At 44.8% G+C, this 18156-nt stretch overlaps 1 protein-coding gene across 10 annotated transcripts in view; it reads left to right on the top strand.

Annotated features, from left to right (window-relative positions):
• The window catches only part of MCF2 (MCF.2 cell line derived transforming sequence), a 201900-nt gene that overhangs the window by 109204 nt on the left and 74540 nt on the right, over positions 1 to 18156 (top strand). For 8 of the 10 annotated variants that reach the window (XM_088465800.1, XM_088465799.1, XM_088465797.1 and 5 more), the window contains 4 exons: positions 231 to 422; positions 9696 to 9887; positions 11347 to 11518; positions 12339 to 12427. In XM_088465800.1, the coding sequence (XP_088321926.1) occupies positions 231 to 422; positions 9696 to 9887; positions 11347 to 11518; positions 12339 to 12427 (645 nt within the window). The remainder of the gene's footprint in view (positions 1 to 230; positions 423 to 9695; positions 9888 to 11346; positions 11519 to 12338; positions 12428 to 18156) is intronic. The other 2 variants (XM_088465801.1, XM_088465803.1) reach the window with 2 other exon arrangements.

Genomic DNA, 18156 nt, shown 5'->3' with positions numbered 1-18156 from the left:
TATTCCACTCTAATTGAAGGGGTCAGAGGAGGGCGTAGTTAACACTTGAACGTCTGGTTGTTTTGACTAGTTAAGATGATTTGGGATCTTTGAAATTTTGGGGGGTTGTCCTAAGTCTGTTTCTATATGTCTTTCAGTACAGACTGTATTATTATTATTATTATTATTATTATTATTATTATTTTGAGACTGAAAATGAAGTCTTTAAGCAACTCACATTTATGTTACAGGAATTAATAGAAAGGTCACAGGTGGTTATTTTACATGGACACCAGCTAGCAGCCAATCACCATTACGCACTCAATCTAATCTGCCAACAATGTAATGAGCTGAGACACGCATCGGACGTTTTGTCTGAGGAGATTAAAAGGAAGCATGCTCGCCTCTCTACCACACATGAATTACACAGTCAACTACAGCAGGTGGGCTAAGAAGTGATTTGTTTTACACTGATAAAAATGAATGTCCTAACTCATCATGTAATTAATATTCATTTGCAGAAACGTGCAGCCACCATTTAGTGATTGCAGGACAGCATTGTGTGAAATTCCTTTTCAGAGCATTGTAATCAGTGAATTCATCACTGGAAGGTCAGCTATTTTCCTGTAGTCTTGTCCTGGCACGTTTGTTTCCAAACTCATAATACCCTCTATACAGACCTCATGAAAGGGAGCAACACATAAAATGTGCTTTTAATATATATATATAGATATATACAGTATATACTCTATCCTAGCTGCACTTTAAAAGTAATTTGAAGTTTCCTTGAATTATATTACCCTATGTTTCTTCAGCCTTTATAATACAGTCATCTATTTAAACATATGTACTCATAGACTGTGGCTTCAGTCACCCCAAACAGCCCCTCTCAGCGTGCCAGGACCTGGGCGACTTGGCTGCACCAAGCGCCTTTTCTGTGTAAAATGTGCATATTATTCGCACATATAAAGTATCTGGAAGCGACAATATTACATAACTACACTGCTCTGATCAGTTTGATGTGTGACAGTTTAAAACTAAATCCTGTGCAGCTAAAGTCGCAGCCCAGTGTCTGTAGTACACGCTGGTGTTTTGCTGCATCTGCAGTGCGGACAAGATGCAGAAATGAAAGCAAAAGTCGCTACGCTAAACCGCTCGGTGCATCTCAGTCGGTCTGGACGTCTCGTACCGTATGGAGCATTGAGGTTAGTTGTATGAGGACACATCTGTACCTTCCCAGACACGGGTCTATGTATCAAGCAGTGAAAAGCGCAGAGAAGTGGACCAGCGGAGAAGTTGCCCATAGCAACCAAGCAGTTCTCACCTATTATTTTATAGACTGAACTTGATAAATGCTACTTCAAAGCTGATTGGTTGCTATGGGCAACTTCTCCACTGGTTCACTTCTCCACACGGTTCACTGCTTGATAAATAGATCCCGCTGTCTCTCATTTCCTTTATGACTTAATAGTCTGACGCTCTGATTTCCTGTCGTCTGACCTACCCACTCTCATTCTTGGGGATCTTTATATTCCCACTGACAATCTAGTTACTCCCACTTCTAAGCTGCTCTTATTGCATCCTCTGGTCTCTCCCACTGGACATAATCTCTCACACATTGTTATAGACACGCTACAGTGCCCTCTCTCTTCCTAGGAAATGTACTAATTTCTGCCAAGTCTACCAACCCTTATCTCTTTGCTGTTAGAGAGAAGAGCTCTGTGCAGCCTCTGTCTGCAGAACTGCAGCTGCTGGGCTCTAGGACCCAACGGCTCTCTCCCCAGAGGTCTGACCTCCAACACGCGCTACTGTGAATGTGCAGCTACACCACGCGTCTTTCTCTTGCGATGTCCTTTGTGTTTAGACGTGCACTTCATCTACTCCTGTTAACTCTTTGGTTTTCCAGCAACTCACCATCTATCACCTAAGCAGTCCATTCTAAATATTTTTATGGGATTGATCTTCCTCTCGCTGCTCCACTGCACTACATTGCCAATCCAAACACTGACTACCCATAACCTCTATAATCTAATTCCAGCTACTCACCCTTGCATTCGCTAACACCTCCCCTCATACTTTGTCATAAGATGCTTTTCTTCAAACTCTTAGGGGGTGATTCAATTGGGTGTGAGGTTTAGCGAGGTAAAAAACCTTGTGCCCCTCGTACCCAATTTTGAATTACTGCGGGTATGCACGCTCCCGACACCAGTGGTATCCAATAAAAAAAGTGGTTGCAGGGTTTTGAGCTCTGACAACCCCGCAGTGCGGAAGAAATATAATAAAAATAAAATAATACTCACCTGTCGGTATTCTCCGCAGCTCCCGACGGCCTCCCCTCCATCTTGTCACTGGGTAGGGTTTGCTAGGAACCCAGGAGGCTGCTGGGAGTCGCAAAGGCTGCTGGGAGATGTAGTTCTACAGGCGTGTATACACTTACACGGCAGTGGGAGGTGAGACACACTGGGGGTCACTCACAGAGACACTCACATACTTGCATTGCTACAGAAGACCCAGCTCCCGACGCTGTAGGAAAAAGACACCGCTTTGGTGAGTAGTTAAGAACTCTGGGCCTATTTATCATGAGTTTTATCACTCACAACAAGTGATAAAATGTGTTGCGTATGATAATGGTGCTCCAGCCAATCAGCTCCTCACTGTCATCTGTTTGAAAAATGACAGTTGGGAGCTGATTGGCTGGAGCACCACTTCATACGCAACAAGTTTTATCACTCGTTGTGAGTGATAAAACTCGTTGATAAATCAGGCCCTAATTAAACTAATTGGAAACTTCCAATTTCTTAATTAGTCCTCACGGCAGGGGGGGGGGGTGCCGCTGAGGTCCCAGAGCAAGTCGCACTGATTTTTCCTACAATTAATGGTTTTAGGTAAAATCAGACTTGCTCTGGAGGTGTGAGAAAAAAGATGCCATGATTTTTATAGTAATGTCCTCGTTCTATTTTCCTTCCTCTAATTGAATAGCAAAACCCCCCACGCCGCTGGGTTTTTAAAATCGCACCCGCAATTGGATTCCCCCCTTAGATTTGCCTCTGACCTGCATCTCACCTATTCTCCATTGCTGCTTTTCTCGTATATAACTCCGTACCTTAACAATGATAATGAACATGTCACCGCGCTCCAATGTAATATCTGTTTGCCCTCTCCCTTAAGTGGCACTTGTGGAAGGTCTTGTTGAGAAACATGGAGCCTGCGCACACCACTTCCAGCTCAGTGCAACTAAATAAATGCTAAAATGGAGGATATTTTTGTTATTCATGATATTGTACCTTTATTAGGGGTGTGCACCGGCCACTTTTCGTGTTTTGTGTTTTGGATCTGGATCTTTCTTCGTGTTTTGGATCTGGATTGGTTTTGCCAAAACCACCCTTCCGTGTTTTGGGTTCTGGGTTTTGTGTTTTGGATCTGTATTTTTTTGAAAAAAAGCATAAAAACAGCTAAAATCACAGAATTTGTAGGTTTTTCTGCTCCTATGCTATTATTAACCTCAATAACCTTAATTTCCACTCATTTCCAGTCTATTCTGAACACCTCACACCTCACAATAGTGTTTTTATGTCCAAAAGGTTGCACCGAGGTAGCTGGATGACTATGCTAAGCGACACGAGTGGGCGGCACAAACACGTGACCCATCTAGGAGTGACACTGCAGTGGCAGACAGGATGGCAGTTAGAAAAACTAGGCCCCAAACTGTACATAATGCAAAGAAAAAAAAGAGGTGCAAGATGGAATTGTCCTTGGGCCCTCCCACCCACCCTTATGTTGTATAAACAGGACATGCACACTTTAACAAATCAATCATTTCAGCGCCAGGGTCTGCCACACAACTGTGGCTGAAATGATTGGTTCGTTTGGGCCCCCACAAAACAAGCTGGCAATTAATGTGTCCCTGCACAAACTGGCTCTACGGAGGCAAGATGTCATCCTCATCCTCCTCATCCACCGATTCCTCACCCTCTTCAGTGTGTACATCCTCATCCTCACAAAGTATTAACTCGTCCCCACTTGAATCCACCACCACAGGTCCCTCTGTACCTTCTGGAGGCTGGTCTCCCTGGAAGAGCTGATAATTCATTTTGATGAACATCATCTTCTCCACATTCTGTGGAAGCAACCTCCTACGCCTTTCGCTGACAAGGTTCCCGGCTGCACTAAACACTCTTTCGGAGTACACACTGGAGGGGGGGCAACTCAGGTAAAATAGAGCCAGTTTGTACAGGGGCCTCCAAATTGCCTCTTTTTCCTGCCAGTACAGGTATGGACTGTCTGTCATGCCTACTTGGATGCTGTCACCGATGTAATCCTCCACCATTCTGTCAATGGTGACAGTATCATATGCAGTGACAGTAGACATGTCAGAAATTGTTGCCAGGTCCTTCAGTCCGGACCAGATGTCCAAACTTGGTCCTGCCTGCCCTGCATCACCGCCAGCGGGTTGCTTAGGATACCTAAGTTTTTTCCTGGCAGCCCTAGTTGCGGGAGAAAATGAAGAAGGAGCCGTTGACGTGTCACGTTCCGCTTCAGCTGACAGTGTGTTCACCAGCAGGTCTTTGCACCTCTGCAGGCTTGTGTCGGCCGGAAAGAGAGACACCACATAGGCTTTAAACCTAGGATCGAGCACGGTGGCCAAAATGTAGTGGTCTGATTTCAACAGATTGACCACCCTGGAATCCTGGCAAAGCGAATGAAGGGCTTCATCCACAAGTCCCACATGCCGAGCGGAATCGCTCCGTCTTAGCTCCTCCTTCACTTTCTCCAGCTGCTTCTGCAAAAGCCTGATGAGGGGAATGACCTGACTCAAGCTGGCAGTGTCTGAACTGACTTCACGTGTGGCAAGTTCGAAGGGCTGGAGAACCTTGCACAACACGGAAATCATTCTCCACTGCGCTTGAGTCAGGTGCATACCCCCTCCTTTGCCTATGTCATAGGTGGATGTATAGGCTTGTATGGCCTTTTGTTGCTCCTCCATCCTCTGAAGCATATAGAGGGTTGAGTTCCACCGCGTCACAACCTCTTGCTTCAGGTGATGGCGGGGCAGGTTCAAGAGTGTTTGCTGGCGCTCCAGTCTTCGGCACGCAGTCGCTGAATGGCGAAAGTGGCCAGAAATTTTTCGGGCCACCCAAAGCGTCTCCTGCACGCCCCTGTCGCTTTTCAGAAAATTCTGCACCACCAAGTTTATTGTGTGAGCAAAACATGGGACGTGCTGGAATTTGCCCAGATGTAATGCCCGCACAATATTGGTGGCGTTGTCAGATATCACAAATCCCCAGGAGAGTCTAAGTGGGGTAAGCCACTGGGCGATGATTTCCCTCAGTTTCTCTAAGAGGTTGTCGGCGGTGTGCCTCTTACTGAAACCGGTGATACACAGCGTAGCCTGCCTTGTAACGAGCTGGCGTTTCTGAGATGCTGCTACTGGTGACGCTGCTGCTGTTGCTGCGTACGGTGATACATCTACCCAGTGGGCTGTCACAGTCATATAGTCCTTAGTCTGCCCTGTTCCACTTGTCCACATGTCCGTGGTTAAGTGGACATTGTGTACAACGGCATTTTTCAGGACACTGAGGACACTTTTTCTGACGTTTCTGTACAGTCTCGGTATCGCCTGCCTAGTGAAGTGGAATCTAGACGGGATTTGGAACCGGGGACACACTACCTCCATCAATTGTCTAAATCCCACTGCACTAATGGCGGATACCGGACGCACGTCTAACACCAACATAGCAGTCAAGGCCTCAGTTATACGTTTTGCTTCAGGATGACTGCTGTCGTACTTCATCCTCCTCGCTAAGGACTGTTGGAGGGTCAATTGTTTAGTAAAAGTAGTGGTGTTCCTACTTCCTCTCTGGGATGATGAACGACTCCCAGCAGCAGCAACAGCAGCAGCGGCAGCAGTAGGTGTAGCAATGCAGGATCCTCCGGAGGAATCCCGGATAGGAGAGTCAGTCATGCCAGTGACATGGCCTGCAGGACTACTTCCGATCCTGACTAAGGAGGAAATTGACGAGGAGGGAGTTGACGGTGTGGTTTGCAGGCGCTTGGATACAACAGGACAACGGGATTTAGGTGTCCCTGGACTGCTTACGGTCTTAGCCAAAGTTTCTGAACTTGACAGTAACTTTTTATGAACGCGCTGCAGGTGCCGTATAAGGGAGGATGTTCCTAGGTGGTTGACGTCCCTACCCCTACTTATTTCACCTTTACATATGGTACATATGGCAAGACAGTTGTTGTCCGGATTTGGATAGAAATATTGCCAGACCAAAGAGGTGGAATGTTTGGTCTTCTGCCCAGGCATGACCGTGATGGGCTTTTTCATCCCACGGACAACAACTGTCTCCCCCGGAGCCTGATTTAAACAAACCACATCACCATCAGAATCCTCCTCGCCAACTTCCTCCTCAGCGCCAGCTACACCAGTATCCTCATCCTGTTGTACTTCAACAGTGACATCTTCAATTTGCATATCAGCAAGTGGACTGTGGGTGCTCCTTTCAGCACTTGCAGGGGGCGTGCAAATGGTGGAAAGAGCCACCTCTTCCCGTCCAGTGCTGGGAAGGTCAGGCATCGCAACCACCACCACACTTGGACTCTCCTTGGGGATTTGTGATATCTTCTTAGAAAGCACAGTTCTTCGCTGTGCTTTTGCCAGCTTAACTCTTTAGATTTTTTTAGTGGGAGGAGGGCTTCCATCGTCATGTGAAGCTGAACCACTAGTCATGAACATACTAGGGATCGACCTTAGCCGTTCCTTGCCACTCCGTGTCATAAATGGCATATTGGCAAGTTTACGTTTCTCTTCAGCTGATTTAAATGTCTTTTTCAAGGTCATTTTCCTGAACTTTGCCATTTGGGATTGTATGTGCCCTCTACTATGACATTGGGCATCGGCCTTGGCAGACGACGTTGATGGCATGTTATCGTCTATGTCATGACTAGTGGCAGCAGCTTCAGCACTAGGAGGAAGTGGTTCTTGATATTTCTCTATTTTATTTTTATCAGAGAAAGTTTGGTCCTCCATTTATGTTATATCAATTTGATATATACGTGCGGCTAAACACAGAAAATAATTTTTTTTTTGGTTTGGACTGGAGTGTACTTTGGGGGTTACAGCACCCTTTAATGGTCAAGCCAGCCGGCCCTTTACTTATGACACAGGCGCACGCTTGGCACTACTTTGTTGATGCACGTGCGGCTACTGCGCACACAATTCACAAACACAGAAAATATTTTTTTTTTTTGTTTGGACTGGAGTGTACTTTCGGGGGTTACAGCACCCTTAACGGTCAAGCCAGCCGGCCCTTTACTTATGACACAGGCGCACGCTTGGCACTACTTTGTTGATGCACGTGCGGCTACTGCGCACACAATTCACAAACACAGAAAATAATTTTTTTTTTGGTTTGGACTGGAGTGTACTTTCGGGGGTTACAGCACCCTTAACGGTCAAGCCAGCCGGCCCTTTACTTATGACACAGGCGCACGCTTGGCACTACTTTGTTGATGCACGTGCGGCTACTGCGCACACAATTCACAAACACAGAAAATAATTTTTTTTTCGGTTTGGACTGGAGTGTACTTTCGGGGGTTACAGCACCCTTAACGGTCAAGCCAGCCGGCCCTTTACTTATGACACAGGCGCACGCTTGGCACTACTTTGTTGATGCACGTGCGGCTACTGCGCACACAATTCACAAACACAGAAAATAATTTTTTTTTTGGTTTGGACTGGAGTGTACTTTGGGGGTTACAGCACCCTTAACGGTCAAGCCAGCCGGCCCTTTACTTATGACACAGGCGCACGCTTGGCACTACTTTGTTGATGCACGTGCGGCTACTGCGCACACAATTCACAAACACAGAAAATAATTTTTTTTTTGGTTTGGACTGGAGTGTACTTTCGGGGGTTACAGTACCCTTAACGGTCAAGCCAGCCGGCCCTTTACTTATGACACAGGCGCACGCTTGGCACTACTTTGTTGATGCACGTGCGGCTACTGCGCACACAATTCACAAACACAGAAAATAATTTTTTTTTTGGTTTGGACTGGAGTGTACTTTCGGGGGTTACAGCACCCTTAACGGTCAAGCCAGCCGGCCCTTTACTTATGACACAGGCGCACGCTTGGCACTACTTTGTTGATGCACGTGCGGCTACTGCGCACACAATTCACAAACACAGAAAATATTTTTTTTTTTGGTTTGGACTGGAGTGTACTTTCGGGGGTTACAGCACCCTTAACGGTCAAGCCAGCCGGCCCTTTACTTATGACACAGGCGCACGCTTGGCACTACTTTGTTGATGCACGTGCGGCTACTGCGCACACAATTCACAAACACAGAAAATAAATTTTTTTTTGGTTTGGACTGGAGTGTACTTTCGGGGGTTACAGCACCCTTTAACGGTCAAGCCAGCCGGCCCTTTACTTATGACACAGGCGCACGCTTGGCACTACTTTGTTGATGCACGTGCGGCTACTGCGCACACAATTCACAAACACAGAAAATAATTTTTTTTTTGGTTTGGACTGGAGTGTACTTTCGGGGGTTACAGCACCCTTAACGGTCAAGCCAGCCGGCCCTTTACTTATGACACAGGCGCACGCTTGGCACTACTTTGTTGATGCACGTGCGGCTACTGCGCACACAATTCACAAACACAGAAAATAATTTTTTTTTTGGTTTGGACTGGAGTGTACTTTGGGGGTTACAGCACCCTTTAACGGTCAAGCCAGCCGGCCCTTTACTTATGACACAGGCGCAGGCTTGGCACTACTTTGTTGATGCACGTGCGGCTACTGCGCACACAATTCACAAACACAGAAAATAATTTTTTTTTTGGTTTGGACTGGAGTGTACTTTCGGGGGTTACAGCACCCTTAACGGTCAAGCCAGCCGGCCCTTTACTTATGACACAGGCGCACGCTTGGCACTACTTTGTTGATGCACGTGCGGCTACTGCGCACACAATTCACAAACACAGAAAATAAATTTTTTTGGGGTTTGGACTGGAGTGTACTTTCGGGGGTTACAGCACCCTTTAACGGTCAAGCCAGCCGGCCCTTTACTTATGACACAGGCGCACGCTTGGCACTACTTTGTTGATGCACGTGCGGCTACTGCGCACACAATTCACAAACACAGAAAATATATTATTTTTTTAGCACTTGGGGGGAGCACCCCTGATGGACAGAGCACCCCCTGGACAACACTACAGCACCCCTTTAGGACTGGGACACTGCACAGGACTTTGGAGTGGACACAGCCCCTATGGAGAACTGACTGCACAACACAGTCCAGCCAGCCCCTATGGACTTTGAAGTAGTGGACACAGCCCCTATTAACAACAGCAGCACAGCACAACACAGCCAGCCCCTATGGACTTTGAAGTAGTGGACAACAGCAGCACTACACTACACTACACTACACAGCCCTAACTCCCACCCTCCCTCTTCACTGTCCACAGCCGAGTGAGAAAATGGCGCCGACGCGGGTACCTTATATAGGATCCAAAACCCGCGAGACTCGGAAGGCGGGATGATGACGTTTTGCCTCGATTTCAGATCCGAGTCAGGCGGGAAAAGTCGAGCCTGACTCGGATCAGACTCGGATCGGGGGGGCTCGGGGGGGTTCGGATTTCAGAAATCCGAACCCGCTCACCCCTAACCTTTATAGAAACTTTTTTTAATATTGTGTTTTTATAGGTTCTTGAATGCTGTGATATGGGTGCATACTTTCTAGCTAACCAGCAAATGGACAAGTGCCAGTCAAGAGAGGGGGCACAGAAGGCGTTACAGGATGTGGAGAGGTTCCTAGACAGCTCCACACTGGACTTAAGTTTTGATCCACAAACTTTACAGTACGATTTTGAATCCATTCTAACAGACGAGCTGAAGGTACCAAGTGACTACTCTTATAAAATATTTCTCCCATCCCAATTATTTTTCTTTTTCCCCTTTTCTTTACACTGTTTGGTATAACAAAGGAAGGTGTTTAGTGCGCTGGGGAAATAATGCTATTCATTAGCTATAATCAGCAGCTCACATCTAGGAAGATATTGCACAGCTCCCAAAAGTTGAAATAATAAAGCAAAGGCGTAGAACTCAATTATGGCAGAAATATAGACAGGAGCTGCTATCATTATAATACATTTATTAACAGCTAAGGGCCTGTTTCAGAGTTGTACGCTATTGCTGGCGAAGCTGCCATTTTTTCCCAGCTGAGGATTTGCAAACGTATGCTAATGTAACAGCCCCAGCGGGACTTGCACTGAGATGCGTAGCTGTCCGTAGCTGCTTACACATACACAGCATTGGACGCCGATCATGCAAACATCGACTTCTAGAGTGAGTCTATGGTATGCTTCCCTCTTCCAGGCCTGTCAATGACACTGCGAATAAAGACACCGTGCCACTACAGTAATGTACTTCCACACATGCGCAGTGGCAAAAAATTGCTCTATTTGCGAAAACACTCTGAATCATGACCTAAGTGAATTCTAACTAATTTTATTTTTAGCTTTTTTTAAAAAGTAGCATTCTGTCTGCAATCATAATAAACAGTACTATGGGCCTGAATCACCATGGATTGCAGCTGTGATTACGCATGCAGTTCTGCTGCAAAAGTATGCTAATGATTGTAGCCGCTGTCCCAGACGTCCACTACCGCTTTCTCACTTCCGTAATACCTCGCAGTCCTGCGTGTACATCGGTAACATTGAGTAACATCGGACCCTCACGCACAATTACAGCAGCACTGACCTGTCGTTGCAGGCAGTGAGTACGGAAGCTGCGTATGCCGTTGCATTGGCTGATTTATGCACGCCCATGCAAAGGCGTTCAAACGGAAAGACACCTGCGCTTCTCCAACCACTCTCCCATCACCACCCCCAAACGCTGACGTCCCGTCACTCACTCTGCGATGGCTTTCTATCTAATCTGGGCATGCGCAGTGTGGTGCTTACGCATGCACAGTACGCAGTATCGGTCGATCTGCATACGTGGTTGCAATAGCGATCCGTGATGAATCAGGCCTTTTATATTCATACATAGTATACATATAATTACTATTCATACATAGTATACATATAATTACTATTCATACATAGTATACATATAATTAATGAGCATACAGCAATAAATGAATATGGTTTTACGGAACTATCAGTCCTTCCAATGGGTGACTTGATGGTATAGCAATACAGCCCAGTCTTTTAAGGTGCTGTATACTTGCATAACTTGCAGTTAGCAAATAGAGCAGGGAGTGTTTGAAAAATGGTCTGCAGCAAAAACCCTTACAACTACCGGTGGCTTTTCTGTGCTGCTTGATCTAATTCATTTTATTGTAACTCAATAGGCTCAAATTCAAGCTGCTCACATCAAGATTGAAAATATCCGAATTCTGTTTGAAAACCGTCAGACCTGTCTGAAGAAGCTGGCAGATAAGCAAGTACGGCCGGTGCAGTTAGTGGCTCCTCGGCCTGAGAATCCCCCCAGGGCAAAATCACCACTATTCTCCCCAAAGCATGGTAATTTGTTTCTGTAATATGTTGCCGCAAATTAGGATTAGAATATTTGATATTGTTTAAACTTTAAAAGTGCCAGTTTGTGAAGGTGGAATTAATAGAACCGTCTACTTGTCTTTAACTATTATACGATCTTCCTTTACCATCAGAAGCAATTAACTGAGTTGTAATGAATCATTGTTGACACTTTAGGAAATCTTTAAACATGTTCATTTTAAAATGGGTCATTTAAAGCCTGTGGGTAATGACTCTGCAGGTCCATTGCTTATTGCCCCAGCTGGGGTCACACCGGCCTACGCTCATAGGTTCGGATGACCGATTTTTATTACAATGACAGCAGCAGTGTTAAATTGAAAAGGATTCGCTTTCTTAAAATTGGACTAAATTTAAAGTCACATTTTAGTCTTTTTTTTTTTTTTTGCTTCATTTTAGTCAAAATTTAGTCAGTGGATCTCATGTGGATGAGTAAAGTGGATAGAGATAAAGTTCCAACCAATCAGCTCCTAACTGTCACTTTACAGGCTGTGTTTAAAAAATTACAGGAGCTGATTGGTTGGAACCCGAATGATTTCATGATTTTAAGTTATTCCAGCTAATGTAGAAACCAGAATAATTATTTGAATTAGAAACACTGGTTTTAGATGGAGCTCCCCTTAATGACATTGTATTAAAAGGCTGAAATAAAATGTATTGTAAATATATCTAAATGTATATATACACTTATGCTTTCCTGCTATATTTTGATGCAGTCCAGACACGACATGGCTGTGTTGCATTGTCCATAATACAAATGTAATGTTGTTTTTTTGATCCTGAAATAAAGGTATGGATTTCAATTCAAGTCTGAAGTTCTCATTTGACATAACATTGCCAGGGAAAAGGACCACAAGGAAAATGCAAAGTTCCCGCAAGGTAACAAAAGCAATGGAAAGATGCATGCCTAACCACCACCGACAGAATGGACGTCTCTAGAACAAGTTGGACTGATGCGCTCACTCCTTTAATAACATGGAGCAGAGATTGATGATGTGCTGTAACCCATAGCAACCACATACTCAGACTATTATAACATAATATATAACATACATATCTCAAGAGTCTTTTGTACTCGGACTATTTTTTGGAAATCTCTGATTAGTTGCTATGGGTTACAGAGTATTTGTTCTATAAGCATGTTTAGTTAAATATATCAGTTGTGGTTTGCTGGCATGTTTCACTATATACTACAATATGCAAAGTCTTTAATACTTTCAAGTCACTGACTGCTCATCTTACAACATGTAAGTCTGCATTATTGGGTCATGTGCAGAATAATCACACATGTGCGTGCATTCTGTCAGTCTGACGATTCTCTTGACTATCACCAATATTTTGTTAGCTAATTATTTTATTTATTTATAATTTTATTTTAGTTAATTAAGGGCCTGATTTAGAGACGGAAGCAAAGGAGATTGCAAAGGCAATCGAGCGATTGTTTGCCGTTGCGCATGCGTATAAGCTACACTGGGCGTGCGCAGAGGTTACACTGCGATTACAGACGCACATAGGAATCCGTCGAAGAGTGAGTGACAAGTTGTCAGCATTTGGGGGTGGTGATGGGGGTTGGTCTGAGAAACGCAGTCGTGTCTGTCCGTTTAAACGCTGTTACATGGGCGTGCATAAATTAGCCATTGCTAGTGCATACACAGCTCTGCGTGTCAGAAGAGCTCCCAAGGCTGCGGTAAGTCAGACTTTCCGCAATGGCAAGATGGTCGCCAATGTGCAGTGATTTTACCGATATCTACGCAGGTATGCATCGTTGCACACAGGTAATAAGGCAGCAGTGGGCGTCTTTATGCTCGGGTGATCTTTGCAGACATTAGCAACATTTTCGCTGCTGTATTGTGTGCGAAATTGCAGCTGCATCTCTGAATAAAGCCCTAAGTTTGGTTATCTTCCACATTAACAGAAATAATAGAACTTTTAAACTTTCAAATGGCATGAATATAATATTACATAAACCCAACATGAATAAAGTGGAAACAACTGGATGAAAATAAGGAAGGGGTTATATTTTTCTCTTAAGAGATTCCCAAAGTCTCCTACTAATCATGATGGATAAATGGGTGTACAAATATAGGACCATCACACTGTATAGTAAGAGCTGGGCTTATAGGCTAATGAGCTATGCCCACTAGGACATTTAAATAGAATCTACCCAGATGCAGGGTACTGATGACAACTTTTGTGGATTCCATAGAAGGGGTTCAGTATAAATGTACGACAGTCAAAATGTTGACATTCAGCATGTCGACACAGCTGTTAGGTTAGACAACCCTAATGCTAACCATAAACATTTAGCCTCCTGGAAATGTGGAACTTATGACACATTTGATTTTGCCTATGCCGACATTCTGTCAGTGTCAACATTTTGTAGGTGCCCACATTAATTATGTTGACATTTTTAACCATGTTGACATCATCATTGTCTACATTGTGAATGTCAACATGCTAAAGGCTAACATAGTTACTGCATACCATTGGGTGCAGTCATTATGTCAGCCGAAGTCGGATGCAGTGGAGTGATTTGTGCTCTTCTGTGCATGGGTCTAGGATGTACTGTACATACGTCCAAATAATGTACAGGTACAGAGTCGGGAGCTGCGATTAAGGGACACAGGAGATGCATGGACTCAGAAATCTGTCGAAAATGTATTGGATATTCCCGGACGATGACAGAGAGGCGGCTTAGCACATCACGAGATGGTCCGTCTTATGGGTGTGTTATGGCGGAGTCTCGGACAGAGAAACTGCAGCTGCCATAGGGCTGAGGCAAGTTTCCATGGTGCGACCTTGTCTACCAATCAGTATCAGTGTCTACAGACTCGGTGACAGTGGGCGATTCAGTCCTGGTACATTCAGACACACAGATGTGAACTAGGGATTGGCTCTGTAGCAGGTTGTAAGATCAAGTCACAGATGGGTGCCCGCCAATAGCCACAGCCACGTCCGTGCCTGCGTCCAACTCAGAATCAGCCCCAAAATGGGTCTCTGGAATAATAACAGTTATTCCCTGTGGCAGTGTCACGTCACATCACTGTGTGTATGATAGTCTTGCGGATCATTGATATTGATATCTGTTTCTCTGCTGCTGTAATGTGTGATAAGAGTATACAAATGCATATAATCTTATTGAGATAGACTGCAGTTCAGCAATTATTAATATATTTCCCTAGCACACAAGCCCATTACCTGAGTGTGTTATTGCATATCTCCTGATAATAGAATCTCGTGTTCTTGTAACATTTATCAACATTATGAATTATGCCAAAAAATGGTTTATTATTAATGAAAAGTAAAATTCCCCAAAGATAAATATCTACAAGTACACATTAAGTTTTTCACAAATCACACCTGTTTCCTATTATTAAACCTCTACATCAGTTTGAATGAGCACAATGGGAATCATTTATCACACTCCTATTTCTTACAACTATTTCTTACAACTGACAGTTATTACCAAAAGAGCCACATTATTGCCCATAGAGTTTGATTAATAAGCTCCAGGGTGTGTTATAGTTAAAGGCAATGAATAATCAGCATAACCAATCTTCGGAGGTCTGTAACGCAAACCTACATCAATCTACACCTGGGGCAAGATGTACTAAGCAGCGATTCCACTTAAAAGCCACCGCAAAAACATGGGGCTTTATAGTTCTATCCAGTGCAGTGCGGTTTTGTTTTTGTTTCTTATACTTAAGAAAAGATAAAATAATGTGAGGGGTTCCACTATTAGCACTAGGAAGTACTGGCCATGGCTGGTGCTTGCATAGCAGGGATGGGAGGGTCACATAGCATGATGTCCACCCACCATAGTGCCAACAAAACACTAGTGAAGGCAGCATGGGGTTATTATCCATAGGGGATTAGGTAAATAAATATTGCACTTCACCACTAGAAGAAAAAACCCTGTGCTTGATAGCACAAAGGCTCCTCTCAAAACTCCTGGGCTGTGGGTAAAATAATTTTAGTAAGTGCTTAATTTATGCTTCAGATATGCTGTAATATACTTAAAAACTCACAATTCTTGAATGTCACCTAAAACCTCACAATTCTTGAATAAGTCGCTTAATACAGATGTGTCCTCCTACATCTAGCCTCAATACCCCACGTGGCACGAGTTAGCCTCCAGGTCCTGTGAGACTCTGCTAGCACCGGCCGTCTTATTTTACGAAGATGCGTCTTAAGCTGGGTACACATTAGGCCATATATTGGACAATTTGTCGTTTTTGGGACGAATCGGAACAACAAATCATCCATATCGTCCAGTGTGTACGATTTATTGCATGCTCCCGTGCGTCGTTCATTGCAACTTCAGATCTACCTGCAGGGGAAGCAGTGGGGAAGCCGATGGACGTAATCTCGACCGTCTGCTTCCCGACTGTCTAATCCCGGCAAGGGCTAAATGACAGGCGTCATTTTACCTACGCCGGGAGCCCAACACCCGGCTTACCGATCGAAGGTAAGCTGGGCGCCGGACGCAGACTGGTTCTGCATGCGGCGGGGGAACAACATATCGGTCACATATCGATGCGACTAGGACGCACCAGGAGACTGTGCTGACTATTTGATTTGCGGTATATCTGTATACAAAGCTCAACAGAACTTCACGTGGAAAAAATCCGCGGCCGCTGCATCATAGCACTTCTCATATAGATTCAGAGATTCAGTCGCACACAGATATACAAGTGTTACATATCAAACTAATCAGAGCAGCCTCCTGGGGGTAAATTTACTAAAGTTCGATTTAGAGATTCATTTTTATGAATCTCTGAAATCTCCTGAGATTGTATTGAACTTGAAAAGCAAAATCCCTCAGCAAATCTCAAATTTACTAAGAATGGATTTTGCTTTCGATTTTCAACTCAAATTCAATCCTTTCAGTTTAAGAAGGGATTTGCTGTTCGATTTTGCATGTTCATGTCCAAATCGAACAGCAAATCCCACTCCAAAATGTACTTCAAAGCCCCAAATGAATAGAACTGCTTCATGCTTTAATTTTCAGCATGAGCAGTTCGATTTGACACATATACATGTATACAACAGTGAGATACATGCATGTATCTTACTGTAAAAAGCTTGTAAAGAGTTAATGTTTTAAAAAAATTACGTGGGGTCCCCCCCAAAACAAAACCAGCCCCAGACTTTTCACAGCCAGTTGTGGTTGTGTAAGTACAGGGAAAAAATTGCGTAGGGTTCCCCTGTACAACCAGCACCAGGCTCTTATCCGCTCCTGGTTCTAGAATTACAGGGGAAAAAATGCATAGGCTTCCCCTGTAATGTCACAGCCAGGGAAACCCTATCATCTGGTTCCCCAGCTAAAACATTACTCCTGACCGCTAGTCAGCCCAGGCCAGGGATCCCTGGGGAGTTGGGGACCCCCCCAATAAAGGGATCCCCTCTACAGGGCACCCTAGGCACGCCGTGGGCGGTGGGTGGCGGGTTGATAGTGTAAGTGTAGTGTAAAAAAAGAATAGTAAAAATTGTCTTTACGAACTGCAGGTCTCAGCAAGCCTTCCCCACATGCTGGTACTTGGAGAACCACAAGTACCAACATGACCGGCATTAAGGGCCCGACCCACGCAACAGGTAACAACCACGATGGTTGTTACCTCCAGAATGAAGAGCTCAGATCCGGCTTTTCCCTTTGTAGGGCCACGTCTGAGCGTTCATTGGAGGTCAGCCCTTGCCTCTCTCAGCCACTGAACGGCTCTCACCATTGAAGTCATTGGTGAGAGACGCAGGGTTACTAAAGGTGATTCTGCAGCTCTCACCATTTGTGAGTGTGTGTATGTATGTATTAAACGTATACTATCACGGTGTGTGTATATTGTATTTATTTAAACATTTCTTTACAGGTGAACTACAGGTACCAGCAGGCTATTAATGCCCCGCATGCTGGTACTTGTGATTCTCCAAGTACCAGCATGCAGGGGAGGCTTGCTGGGACCTGCAGTTCTACTCGTAAAGACAATGTTTACTATTCTCTTTTTACACTACACTTACACTATCAACCCGCCACCAGCCGCCCATGGGTGGGGAGGAGCCCCGGGCTATCAGCCTAGGCATGGGGTGCCCTGGAGAGGGGGACCGCTTTTTTGGGGGGTCCCCAACTCCCCAGGGATCCCGGCCTGGGCTGACTAGCGGTCAAGAGTAATGTTTTGGTTGGGGAACCCGGTGATAAGGTTTCCCTGGCTGTGACATTAGCCCCCTGCTAGAAAGGGTCCAGTGCTGGTTGTAGAAATTACAGGGGAACCCTACGCATTTTTTCCCCTATAATTCCAGAACCAGGACTGGATCAGAGCCTGGTGCTGATTGGGATAAGTACAGTGGAACCCTACACAATTTTTAACCCTGTACTTAAACAACCAGGACTGGCTTTGCAAAGTCCGGGGCTGGTTCTTTTTTAAGGGAGGAACCCACATCATTTTTTTTTAAACATTAACTCTTTACAAGCTTTTTACAGTAAGATACATGCATGCATCTCACTGAGGTATGCATGTATCTGTGTGAAATCGAACTGCTCATGCTGAAAACGAAAGCATGAAGTTCTTCTACTCATTTGGGGATTTGCAGTTCGAGTTTGAGTTCGTTTTTCATCC

The sequence above is a fragment of the Taudactylus pleione genome, unplaced genomic scaffold (assembly GCF_031769625.1).
Source record: "Taudactylus pleione unplaced genomic scaffold, aTauple2 ptg000064l, whole genome shotgun sequence".
In the NCBI taxonomy this organism is placed as follows: Eukaryota; Metazoa; Chordata; class Amphibia; order Anura; family Myobatrachidae; genus Taudactylus; species Taudactylus pleione.
This window is presented reverse-complemented; position numbering and strand designations above follow the sequence as displayed.